The sequence below is a fragment of the Aegilops tauschii genome, chromosome 2 (genome assembly GCF_002575655.3).
Source record: "Aegilops tauschii subsp. strangulata cultivar AL8/78 chromosome 2, Aet v6.0, whole genome shotgun sequence".
Classification (NCBI taxonomy): Eukaryota; Viridiplantae; Streptophyta; class Magnoliopsida; order Poales; family Poaceae; genus Aegilops; species Aegilops tauschii.
In genome coordinates, this window is record NC_053036.3 from 592,720,894 (window position 1) to 592,733,693 (window position 12,800).

The window sequence follows — 12,800 nt, forward strand, 5'->3', positions numbered from 1 at the left end:
TCAACTCACAACTGAATTACCTCTTGTTTCATCTTTATATATAGCCTTTCTACATAGAAAATTGCTGCTTTTCCAGCGTTTTGATCGGACACTTGGTTGTAGCTTAGCCATCAGATTTGTCTAAGCCAATTACAATATCCTGAGTGCAGGATACCACGAGCTTGAGCTCTGCCGGTGCGCGACGACAGCAGCGGTGCTTGTGGATGGAGCATGGGCAGCACAGGAGAAACTTCCAGTGCCAGTTCACACCTATTCCAAAGGATTCATGCATCCACCTAGCTAACCTGGCACCCCTCCTGCCACGCGGGCAAATCAGTGTAGGGGGTTATTTAAATGGCATTGAAAAGGTTAGGGGATTAAGAAATTAGTTTTAGACTTCAGGGGGGTGGAGTGGCCGGTTTGTGCAACGGTGCAACCCCAGGGGGTTATGTGGACTTCTTTGCTCGGCTCAGGGAAGTGCGCACGCATCGCGCTGTCACATCAGCTCAGGGCAGCAAACGCCACGCTGCCGCACTTCCCCACGCACCACTGCCTGCTGGTCTTGAGCCTGGACGCTTCCATTGCTCCACTTCTTGCACGCACACATCGTCTCATGTTAGCGCTTGCGTTGTGGCACCAAGCTCCAATAAGGGGCTGCAAGGTTCTCGGTCTGGGGGTCTTCATCTCGAATTGCAAAGTACGGTCCGGTAAGGATTCTGATGTGTATCATGCTCGATCTATTGGAGATAACACTTATGCCCAAGATTTTACTGTAAAACTGATGATTAACTCCAGCTCGTTATACTGACAGGCCATCAAACTAATAGTACCGACGCCTATTTGATATATGGCAGATGTAAGAAGGGGTTGTTAGTGTTCCCTGGTCTTTAGTTTTTATTGCAGTCCGCACCTCTCCAAGAATCAAATTAACTTGCTTGTTCTTCAATTCTTCTGTAAAGCACTTACATAAAATTTGTTTATTCTTAAATTCTTACCGGACAACAACTTGCACATGCATAAAAACAATGTAAGGGGTAAAAAATAGGGAAATGTCCCTTTTAGACGAGCCGATTGTTAGCCCAACAACTTGTGCACCTTGAGTGAATCAGGATTCAGGAGGCTTTACTATTAGAGTTTTTATCTGTACATCACACATTCACACCACTGCATCCTGGATCTACTTATTCTTCCTTTCCCCTAGGATCCTATTTAGAGCATTCACCTTTTAATTTTAACACAAGGCATTTGTGAGGTCCAGGATGTATCACAGGAGAATTATACATAATGGTCCTTCAAGACAATCTCGTAGTTATTGTTTCGTTAGATTTGTGAGCCATTTTACCTATTTAGAGCCATCACATCTCTGTGAATTAATTTGTTCTGCTTAGTTGTGAAATTGAACATAATTAATAAAATGTATCCAACATGAGACTCTGGATATTGAGACCAGAAGGTGAACATGTGCTGTTACTTATTCTTTGTGAATATGTTCTAAATTTCTATTTTTTGCGGATATGGGTTGCATATGTTCAGTGGAATGGATATGTGTGCCAATGTGCATATTTGTAAATTTCTTTTCTTTCCAGCTTTGGAAAATAAATGTTCAGTCAAATGGATATCAAGGAAGATACAGCAGAGAAGGAGCTCGCATCTCCATGCCCTTCCAACTGGAAGTTAGTTCTCCACTTTTCTCCATTATTCCTCGTTCAAAGTTCTCAGTCATTGAAGTGTAATACATTCTGGCTTCTAGCTGCAATTTCATGGTAGTAGACGCTGAATGTATATGGCATGGATTTAGATTTTATGAACTGATTTAGAGTATGTTGACCCCTCGTGTTCTGAAGGCTTTTGCTGTATGGTTCTATTTTGAAAGAATTGAAGCAATTGTTCTATGGAGAGAAATACCATTTTCATCCTCAAACAACAGGCGATGTCATTAAGTTTCTTATTCACCAATCGAAATATGTGTCAGTAATAGCACAACTAAAGTTTTTTAACATATCGTTATAAAATAAAATGTTTGGCTTGATTATGGTCTGTATGCATTCTACGAGGATAATTTCCTGTGAAGTTACAAATTAGTTTTACCCTCCGTCCCAAAATAAGTGTCTCAACCTTAGTAAGGTAAGGTTGAGACACTTATTTTAGGACGGAGGGAGTATTTCCTATGAATACTGTTTGTGAAATTTTATCTGGCTAGCTCTTTTTGTTAGGAAATGAAGGGGGAGACTGTTGTATTTCCCCCTTGTAAACCAGCGACATGGAAGGACACCTTTATTACAAGTCTGAAGCTATGTTTTAAAGGCGTCTGTGAGGCGATGCCTAGGCGTCGAGGCGCCCCCCCAGCGCTTTGCAAATATACCCGCTTTAGGCGCCTAGGCGTCGAAGCGCCCCCCAGCGCCTTAAAGCAAAGCGTCGCCTTTAAAACATAGGTCTGAAGTCTGCTTGCGTGTTAATGGCAGGACACCTAAGTGGATGATATCGACAAGCTTGATGGCCACAATGAGCCCGCTGTTGTCGACTACATGGACGACATCTGTAAGTACTACAAGGCTGCACATGTAACTACAATCTTCCTCTTCAGCATGTCCGTTGAAGCGACACAAAACAGCTTTTCTTTTAATCCTTTCTGAGATGAAATACAAGCACATAGTCTACATACTGGCAATGGAATTTATGCTGATACAAGCCTCACTAATCTTAAACTAAAGACTGACTATTGTGGAAATGAAGTACACATGTTTGAAGTCTTTTTCAAGTCGGTGTTTAGTTTAGGCTGATGCACAGTGAACAAGAGTAGCATTGAGTAGCACACTTTTGCTTCTAAAACTAGAGATACGCATGCTCTGCTTCTCACACAACCATCCAGTACCATTTCGATGTTCTTGCCTCTTCCTGTACACTTTCTTTTTCTCCTTTTCGCTGAAGCTACCCAATTATCCTGGGTAGAGTTGTTTTGAGAATTTAATTGCTCTGAGTTTTTCCATGTGTTGCAATCTATCCAGTATTTTTTCTCAAGAAAACATTTGATTCGTTTCTTGCGCTTTCCATTTTTGTGTTTTCACCATCAGTTTATTTAATTCTGTATGAATGATCTCAATTGCCTGATGAACTTTTGAAGTTTGGGAGTTATCAAGAGAATGTTATTTTTCTGTATATTGACTTACTTTTACAATTGATTTTGTAAACAGATTTCTTACCAAAAGATATTCTGCATATGCCCACTAACTGAAACGAACTTAGTCAATTTTGACATGATTTATTCCGTGAAGAATTCATAGTGTATTTATTTCTTTCCTGCTGCTTCTCATGAGGGAGAAGAAAATCCCTGAATTATGTGTTATGAGGGCGGCCTGTTATGTCATTTTATTCTCTTACAGGACATCTTAGCGGCGGACGTGGAGTTTCTGTGCGCGAGCACATATAAGCTCGTTATCTAGGACGTTGAGAATCACGTGGGGATCTGAGCCGAGATGTTTGTCGTGGGAATACAGAAGAGTTGGAGATGGGTTCGCGGCAGGACCTGATCTGTGGGCCAGAAAAGCGGCCTCCGTCCGTTGTGCGTGCCGGCGACAGGGACGGCGGTTGCTGAGTTCTTCCTGATCCGTGGATCAGATCGTTTGCCGGGCAGTTGGTCCGTGGACCAAGAAGCTTGCTTGCCACCGCGGGTTGGTATGGAGATTTATTGTGCGCACAGTGGTCTTGCTGTATGATTCCTTTTCATCTACGGGGAGAGAAGAGGAGAGCGAGTGCTTCTGAAGACGAAGTCGTGCACAGTAGGGCGACTTGATTCCCCGGCCATGGAGTTTCTAATGCAGCCGATAAGCAGGTAAACATCTCGATTTATGTGGGTTGAGGGGTGGAGTTTCAGGTTAATATTTTTTGCGATTCGTTGATTTCCCCCCGCTCTTCTGTGCGCATATGCCGGGATCCAGATTCCCCTTCGTTGAGGAAGTTGACGAGAGCTCAAACCCAATGGATCTGGTGGAGTACGGACTGAAAGGGTCGAATCCGAGGTTGCGGCGCCGGTCATAAATGGCGCGCAAATCTGCGAGGGAGAAAGGGCCAGGCCGCCAGGGAGATCAGACGGGAAATATCACCACGAGCATCTGAGCTTTAGACCGGCAAGATGAACCCCAGGTGTGTACAGGAGACACAGATATTGTGCACTTCTGTTTTGTTATTACAAATAGAGGCTAGAATGTCTCCAAGGAAATGGATTAGTTGGCAATGTTCGTGCGGGCCAACTACAGCCTGTGAAGGCCAATTGGTACTTGCTGATGATGAAACATTCAGTATTCAGTCATTGTTATGAAACCATTACAGTATAAATCACTGTAACACCGCTGAAGGCTCAGATTTAATTATCTCATAGGCTAGATCCAATCAATTTGACAACTTAATTGGGATGAAGGCAGCCTGGAACACCTCGTGATAGTTCATTTTGGCGGCTCTACATTGTAAATGCAGATGTATTGTCTACAGTAGGTTTCTATTCTTTCAAAACGCAATTCTGGTTCTAATGGTAGGGTACTAGTAGTGCACATATTACACATTGATGGTCCATGGTTAGCAGAAAAAAATTAGGTACCTGCAGAAGCCGACTCATGAAGGCTACTTAAAAATGAACTTTTATGGATTAAACGTTGGAAATCCCCACTGTATTTTAGCGCTTCAGTTATTGCAGTGAAATCATACATTTGTACTGCTGAAATACCCATTACATTGATTGTGTGTTTTGTGGGAGGGGGTTGGAGATTGGGAGCTGGACGGGTGATAGGGAATGAAAAATAATGACAACTGAGGGGAGGGGGGATACGAAATATGAAAAAGGTTTATGAGAATGTGCTCTACAGGCAGTAAATTTCGGAGTAATCAGTACCTGCGTTGGGAGCGCAGGCTGATTGCTGCGTTGGTGTGTTGGTAGTTGGTACTGATGAGCAGGATGTATTGCAGGCTGAGGATTGGAGCAGCTCCACCTTGCCGGACACCGTGCTCTTCGCGCATGTCTGCGTTCAAGAACTTGGTGAGTGGTTTTGTGGAGAACCCTAAAGAAAATGTGATTGTGCTGGACATTGGGACAAGTTTTGACTCGCTGAGAGAAGTTTATGATTTATACAATCTCTATTATTTGGAGAAAGAATTTGGGATAAGATATGGCAAGAGCAGGCACAACAACTCACTGTTGCCTCATTTTGGAGAACAAAACACTAGCCATCTCTCAAGCACATTGATGTGTACAACCAAGACTTGATAAATATTTATTGACTTCATGGAGCTTTTTTTCTTTGAGATTTTTAAGAAATAAAACTACGAAGTTTGGTCAGTACATATATCACCTTTTGGATTTATTTTGTCTTTCAAAAGATTTCAGTTGAGTTATGTTGCCTGCTGATGTGTGAATGCAAATTCAGCCATGGCTTTCCAAATGAATGGCAGGGTTTGATGGGGATCGATGTATGTAAAATCGGTAAGTGCAATGTTCTTGTGTGCTTATGTACTTCTATTTGTGTTGGTTGATAGTTCATTTTTGTTTAATTCTTCTACATATAATTTCGTCTAACAGGTGTTCTGCTATGCCTTATTATGGCAACTGGAATATGTGCACTAATCCTTGGGTTATGGCCTATGCATCTTATTTAGACATACTACTGCATCATCATTTAAAGTGTGTATCTTCTGCAGTTTCACTTTTAACGATCACATTAATACATGTTGAAATACTCATATTATGCATTCTCATTTTCACGGAGGTGGAACCAGAATGGTTGGACATGTTGTAAAGAAGCTTCTACTTATTGCTTCTGCTGTGACCTTGATCTTATGGTTAATATTAGGCATCTCGGGAAGTGCTTTTGCTGGATTATTATATGGCTTTCCAGCACAAATAATGACCGCCATTTGTTTGTGTTTATGACAAAGCCATTTGTTCAATTCTTTGTGGTACATTTTTCTCTTCATCAAGCATACTACTCCCTCCATCCCATAATATAAGAGCGTTTTTTACACTACACTGTAGTGTAAAAAACGCTCTTATATTATGGGACGGAGGGAGTATTTGTTTTTGTTTATGACATTTCTGCTTTGTTAGAACACATTTTACATTTTTCTTACCATCTCAAAACTGTAGGATGGAACATGGAGTAGTATTATTGGAATTTGTACAGTGATCATTGATTTGGAAAACATGATTTCCACTCCTATTTTCCAGTTATGGATGATCTTCGTTTTCAGAGACCTCCTGATGGAAGTCTATATGAGATAAGGTTTGCTCTTTGTTTTTGTCTAGTAGCGCTTTACCTTTGTGCCTCAAGATCACAGAACTTTTCTATGTTACCTTTCCTCTTTGGTCCTTTTAACATATATGAACCTTTTTCCCGACCTCAGAGCTGAGAGAAACGAGGCCTAGATGCAATGTTCTGTATTTAGGCAGCACATTTCTTGTCTTCATTGGACAACTGTAAATGGTAAATACCGAGTACAATTATTTGTTTGCAGATTCCTTCATATTCCCGGGGCATTGTTAACTGTTGCTTGTGGACTCATACTGGATGCACTAATGTTCACAATAATTGCCATCTACAAGTGCCCTGTGATGCTTTTCAAATGGTGGAAATGCCTGATTAAGGATTTGATTGGGGGAGAAGTACTTTTTAAAAGTGGCATGTATTCTTGTCTTAAGAGTGACCTGTGCATGATGGTCAGGGGCACCACGGCAATCTTATTACTCCCTCCGTTCCTAAATATTTATCTTTTTAGGATTTTAAATGGACTACCACATATGGATGCATATAGACATATTTTAGAGTGTAGATTCACTCATTTTGCTCCGTATGTAGTCATTTGTTGATATCTCTAGAAAGACAAATATTTATGAACGGAGGGAGTATGTGTTAGAGATATACTCTAGCATAGAGCTACAATAAATTTGTCGAACTTGTGTTGCAAAAAATTGTTTTATGATTCCAAACACATGTCACAACTGGTTATATTTTTGTGTGTTTTCTCTGATTGTGTTATACAATTGCTTATCACGCCTGCACAGCTGTTCTGCTGCGGATGCAAAGTAGTGCTAGCTTGAGAAGAGATGCCACCCGAGACAAATTTTGGCTTACAAATTGTTATCTTTGCAATGCATCCTCAATATTCGATTGGCTAATCATCCATTCCTTTAATATTCCTGCAATGGTCACACCTTTCCAAATTGTCACCAAACTCACCGGATAGCGACAGAGCTTTGAGCTCAGCTTAGTTTGTCTTCTGCGGACGGCCGACCCCGATCAGGGGACCCACATCGAAAGTCAGGGGATGGGGATGAGGATTTCATTCATAAGAGCAACTCCATTTGGTCCGCCCGCGTCCGTTTGGGTCGGCGCGGACAGAAAAGACGGCCCAACGCGCCGATCCGTCCGCGCCGACCCAAACGGACGCGCGTCCGCTTTCGTCCGCCTGCCGACCCATTCCCCGCCCATTTTTAAGCCGGATTTGCGTCGACGCGGACACAAGACGGACACGCGCGCGCCCTCTCTCCTCCCCGCGCGTGCACAACCTCCACCACCTGCTTCGTGGCTGACGCCGCCGGCTATTTTTTTTGATGAAAAAGGATAGATAGATAGTTCTTGCGTACACAGATAAAAGAAAAGATCAACTAATCTCTCCTCCCCGCGCGTGCACAACCTCCACCACCTGCTTCGTGGCTGACGCCGCCGGACATTTTTTTCGATGAAAAAGGATAGATAGATAGTTCTTGCGTACACAGATAAAAGAAAAGATCAACTACTCATCGGTTTTCGACACTGACTCGGTAATGTCCTCCTCCGACGTCTGAATATAGGCGTCAGCAGAATGCTCGTCCGTGAAGTCCCACCCCGATGTTTCTCGCAGCCTCAGTCTCATTTGAGCGGCCAGCTTCCGCGCACGCTTGCCCTCCCGATAGGAGGCTCGCTCCGTCCTCCTGGCCTTCCTCTCCGTCCTCCTCTGCTCATAGAACTGACGTTCGTCGACGATGTCCTGCGGGAAGCGTTCGCGCCATAGCACCAAGGCTTGCACGTCCATCTCGGCGATGGCGAGGCGACGCATCCGCCTCCGATGGACGCGACGATCCTCGTCAGTGAAAAGCCGTGGGAGAGGCGCCAGATCCTGCGCCCGCTGGCTCGACACATCAGAAAAATTCATCTCCCGACCCGGCCGCCGGAGGCGCCACGCCGCCGCGTCGTACGCGCGGGCCGCCTGCTCAGCGGTGTCGAAGGTGCCGAGGATGAGCCGTTTCTCGCCAAACAAGATCTCGGCGGAGAAGGCGACGGAGGGGCGCTCGCGGACTCCGTGAAAATCCGAAGCGTTGAGGATGTGCATCGACATGGTGGCGAGTCTAGTGAGAGGGGGCGAGAAGAGTGGGCGGCGGCGGCGGACTGAGTGTGGAGGGAGCGCCATCTTTATAACGAGCGCCGGCCGCGGCACGCCAAAATATGCGCGTGAACATTTCCCACACTTTAGAGCGCCAAAACCAGCGCGCGCTAGGCCGAATTTCTCCCGCGCACGAACCTTTCCCGCGCGCTGGCATGGCCGCTGGCATGATCTAAAGCGCGCGCGTCATGAAATGGGTCGGCGCGTTGGGCGCGCTGCCGACCCAAATCTAAAAAAAGACGGATGACGGACGGGCGGCCGATCCAAACGGACAAAAAGCGGACAAAAACGCCTTCCGTTTGGGTCGGCCTGTTGGAGTTGCCCTAAAGAGCTCTTTATTCTAGCGACGATTGCGTCTTCAGACTCTTCAACATCCACCATACTCTTCACCAAGAAGCTAGCTAGAGGACGATCCATCGCGTATGGCGGCCAGCAACGGCGGCGGGCTCCCCGTGGTGGATCTGGCGCCGTTCTTCGCGGGGGAAGGCGCCGACGACGCGGGCGCGCGCGCCCGGGCCACCGAGGCCGTGCGCGCGGCGTGCCAGGCCACCGGGTTCTTTCGCGCCGTGAACCACGGCGTGCCGCGGGAGCTCATGGCGCGCGCGCTCGACCTGTCGGCGGCGTTCTTCGCGCTGCCGGACGAGGAGAAGGGCAAGGTGCGGCCTGCCGAGGGCCCCTCCGCCTCGCCGCTCCCTGTGGGGTACGCGCGGCAGCCGGCGCACTCCGCCGACAAGAACGAGTACCTGCTCCTCTTCAACCCCAAGCTCGGGCTCAACCACTACCCCGCCCAGCCGCCCGGATTCAGGTTATTTCTTTCTTGCTCTGCTTCAATTCTGATTTCTGATTCTGAATTGTGAGTGCGTCACAGAGACAGAACTCTCCTTTTCCCCTTTGCATCAATTTTCCCCTGTCATATCAACTGAAAGAAAAACCATCTTCAGGGATGCGCTGGAGGAGTGCTATGCCAAGCTCACCGACCAGGGGCTGCTCATCCAGGACATCCTGAGCGAGTGCATGGGCCTGCCGCCGGGCTTCCTCGCAGAGTACAACGCCGACCGCGCTTCGCTACTTCCCGGCGACATCCTCCGACGAGAACAACGGCATCAGCGCGCACGAGGACGGCAATTGCATCACCTTCGTCCTGCAGGACGGCGTCGGGGGCCTGGAGGTGCTCGGGGAGGACGGCCGCTGGGTCCCCGCAGAGCCCGTGGAGGGTAGCATCGTCGTCAACGTGGGGGACGTCCTGCAGGTGCTGAGCAACAAGAAGTTGAAGAGCGCCACGCACAGGGTGGTGAGGAGGCCGGGGGCACACCGCCACTCCATCGCCTTCTTCCTCAACCTCCACGGCGACAAGTGGGTCGAGCCGCTGCCGGAGTTCGCGGCCCACGCCGGCGAGCCGCCGCGGTACAGGGGGTTCCGGTACAACGAGTACATGCAACTGCGGATGAGGAACAAGACCCACCCGCCGTCCAGGCCCGAGGATGTCGTCCACATCACCCATTACGAGATCTAGCTTCCATGATCCATGGGTACTCTGTACGGTGCCTTTTTTTCTGTTCTCAAATTTCAGTTCGTCTGTGGCGTGAACAGCAGCCTGGGGTTATTTTTGCCTTCAGTCGAATGTGGTCAGAACCATTGGATTGTGTAATCCAAAGCTTTAGAGCATCTTTTTTTTGTTGAGAAAAGCTTGCATCTACAATCGACCCATCGTACTCTCTCTATACGTTCTGCTGAACGACCCGGTCATTTGTTTTCCACCCAACTGAATCGGGCAAATTCAGCCCAAACGCCTGGCTGACTGGCACCTCCCCTATCAAATCCATATATGGAGGTCGATATAAATATAAGGACGCCCGAACTTATCCCGTCACACTGGACTGATGGCTGGGGCGTGCCAAATCTCTTCAAGACATCCCCGACCTTGCTTCTCTCTCTCTCTCTCGCCTTGTCCGTACAACCGTCATCGTAGCTTCACGGCAATCATTGCTTCGACGTAGTCCCCAACCCACAACGCCTGCAGCCGTGCCTCCATCGCACGTTGCCCCTGGTACGTGCAATTCCTCCTGACATACACCTCGTGCTCTATGTGTTTGATGAAATGTTCGAGCATTTTTTTATTTTTTTGGTCATTTTTAGGTCACCTATGGATTCATCGTTGGATGACGAGTATGAAAACGGTGACCTTGGCAAATTCATATACAAAGAGTTCACTGATTCGTCGGATTCGGACAAGAAAGATGCTGAAATGATGATGATGAGCACCCAGGAAGAATTAGAGAACCAAGAGGAGCATGTGTCGAACTTGAAGGGTTCGATAAAGGGCAGGAGAGTTATTCTCCAGGATAGGATCGCGCGCTCACGGCTCTTGTACACGGGCTACTTCATATATGACCCAACATACCATGAAGGTTTCTTTCGATGTCGCTTCCAGATGAGTAGAGATTTGTTCTCCACGTAGTGAATGTCGTAGAAGATGCTAATGACTACTTCAAGCCGAGGAAGAATTGTTGCGGGCCATTTTCCTTCTCTCCTCTACAGAAATGCATGGTTGCTCTGAGGAGTCAGGATGCTTGCTTGTACACATATGTCACTGATACTGAAATCCGATGGGAGAGACCACATGCTTGGACACTACAAAGCAATTTGCACGCGCCATGGTGAAGGTGATTGGACCAAAGTACCTGAGAGAACCAAGTGCGAAGGACATGTAAAAACTGTTGGCAATTGAAGCATGGATAGTCAGTTGATTGCATGTACCGGCAATGGAAGAACTACCCGAAAGATTTGCGTGGATAGTGCAAATATCAATCCAAAGCGTCCACTATTATATTAGTGGCAACCATGCTTTTTTACTTTCGAGCAGTACAAATGTCCTTCATACGGAAGCACCACTGCTTTTCCACTTTCGGGGAAGCGCAACTATGTTTTTTTACCTTCCAAGAAAGACAAATGTGCTTCATACGGAAGTAACTGTGTTTTTCACTTTTAGGGAAGCGCAACTATAAAAGACACATCACTAGTAGAAAAAGGGTCAAATGTGAAGCACATTAGTGCCGGTTTGATTTTGAGCCGGCGCTAATGTGTCCATTAGCGCCGGTTCCAACGGCTAGCCGGCCGCTCTCATTAGTACCGGTTCGTACCACGAACCGGTACTAAAGTGAGTGGTGGCAGGATGTTGTCAGTCTGGGGCCCCTCCAGCACCTTTAGTACCGGTTCGTGGCACGAACCGGTGCTAAAGGTCGTCCTACATAAACCCTTCGTCCATCCGAGCTCGCTCTGTTCTTCCCCTTTCCCCTCTCCTCTCTGTTCTTCCCCTCTTCCTCTCGAGCTCATCACACATTTTGCCCAAAATTTGACAAGATTTGAAGGCCCCCATCCATTCAAATGATCACAAAGGTTAGCAACTTTGTCCTTCCATCTCTCATTGCTAGATTAGCTCTTGCAATGCTTTGTATAGTGATTAATTTGTGAGTTTAGTAATTTGGGAGGAATTATATGTGCTAGTATTTGATTTATATGCAATTTGAGGTAAAAAATAACACTTAGTTTGCATATCACTAGTACAAAACAGGGCTTTCGTCACAGGGCAATTTTCACATTAGTCCCGGTTCAGTCACGAACCGAGAGTAATGTGAGCATTGGTCCCGGTTCGTGCGGCTAAGGCATTAGTCCCGGTTCACCTGGGCCCTTTAGTCCCGGTTGGTGCCACGAACCGGGACTAAAGGGTGCGATGCCCATTAGTACCGGTTGGTGGCACCAACCGGTACTAAAGGTCTAACCTTTAGTACCGGTTGGTGGCACCAACCGGTACTAAATGTTAGACCTTTAGTACCGGTTGGTGCCACCCTTTAGTACCGGTTGGTGGCACCAACCGGTACTAAATGTTAGACCTTTAGTACCGGTTGGTGCCACCAACCGGTACTAATGGGCTTTGAGGCATTAGTACCGGTTCATGGCACGAACCGGTACTAAAGGGCCCATTTTCAAACTCTACCCCCCCTGGGACCGCCTTTTCAGTTTTAGAAAAAACAAAAGAAAATGATGGAAATGTCAAAAAAATAAAATAAAATAAGTTTCCCATGTGATATGTGGTCTAGTTGTTGGGAAAATTAACAAATATGAATTTCGACTTTATTTGCAAAATCTCTCTGGAATTTCTTAAAATGGGCATAACTTTTGCATACGAACTCGGATGAAAAAGTTTTTTATATGAAAAATCATCTACTCGAAATGTTACATCATCGGTGACGGTGACCAAGACGGGGCGGCTGTGGTGCTGCAATTTCGATGATGTTGCGTGGCCTCCGGTGCCGCAATGGAGCATCGCATTCGGCCATCGTCGGTGACGATGACCACGACGGGGCAGACGATGTCGCTGCAACTCCGATGATGTTGCGTGGACGACAGTGGTGCAATGG

The 12,800-nt window shown here is 46.7% G+C and overlaps 1 protein-coding gene, 1 long non-coding RNA gene and 1 pseudogene across 7 annotated transcripts; 2 read left to right on the plus strand and 1 right to left on the minus strand.

The window, feature by feature from the left end:
- Nucleotides 1-3,385: 3,385 nt before the first annotated feature.
- On the plus strand, nt 3,386-6,987 carry LOC109747494 (uncharacterized). 6 transcript variants are annotated; one of them, XR_012203407.1, is made up of 5 exons: nt 3,393-3,808; nt 3,915-4,119; nt 4,936-5,301; nt 5,394-5,449; nt 5,546-6,987. It is a non-coding gene; the product is annotated as an uncharacterized lncRNA (long non-coding RNA). The 6 variants fall into 6 exon arrangements; XR_006668960.2 differs by having other exon boundaries at nt 3,386-3,808; nt 4,936-6,245; nt 6,478-6,987; XR_012203405.1 differs by having other exon boundaries at nt 3,387-3,808; nt 4,936-5,922; nt 6,110-6,987.
- Nucleotides 6,988-7,755: 768 nt separating this feature from the next.
- Nucleotides 7,756-8,337, minus strand: LOC109747495 (uncharacterized). The gene has a single exon (XM_020306548.1). It carries the CDS (start codon nt 8,335-8,337, stop codon nt 7,756-7,758), a length of 582 nt encoding a protein of 193 aa, XP_020162137.1.
- Nucleotides 8,338-8,741: 404 nt separating this feature from the next.
- Nucleotides 8,742-10,067, plus strand: LOC109747499 (2-oxoglutarate-Fe(II) type oxidoreductase hxnY-like; annotated as a pseudogene).
- Nucleotides 10,068-12,800: the final 2,733 nt, after the last annotated feature.

Bases quoted from the DNA above. Each gene is read 5' to 3' on its own strand.
- LOC109747495 (XM_020306548.1), bottom strand. From the start codon at position 8,337: ATGTCGATGCACATCCTCAACGCTTCGGATTTTCACGGAGTCCGCGAG.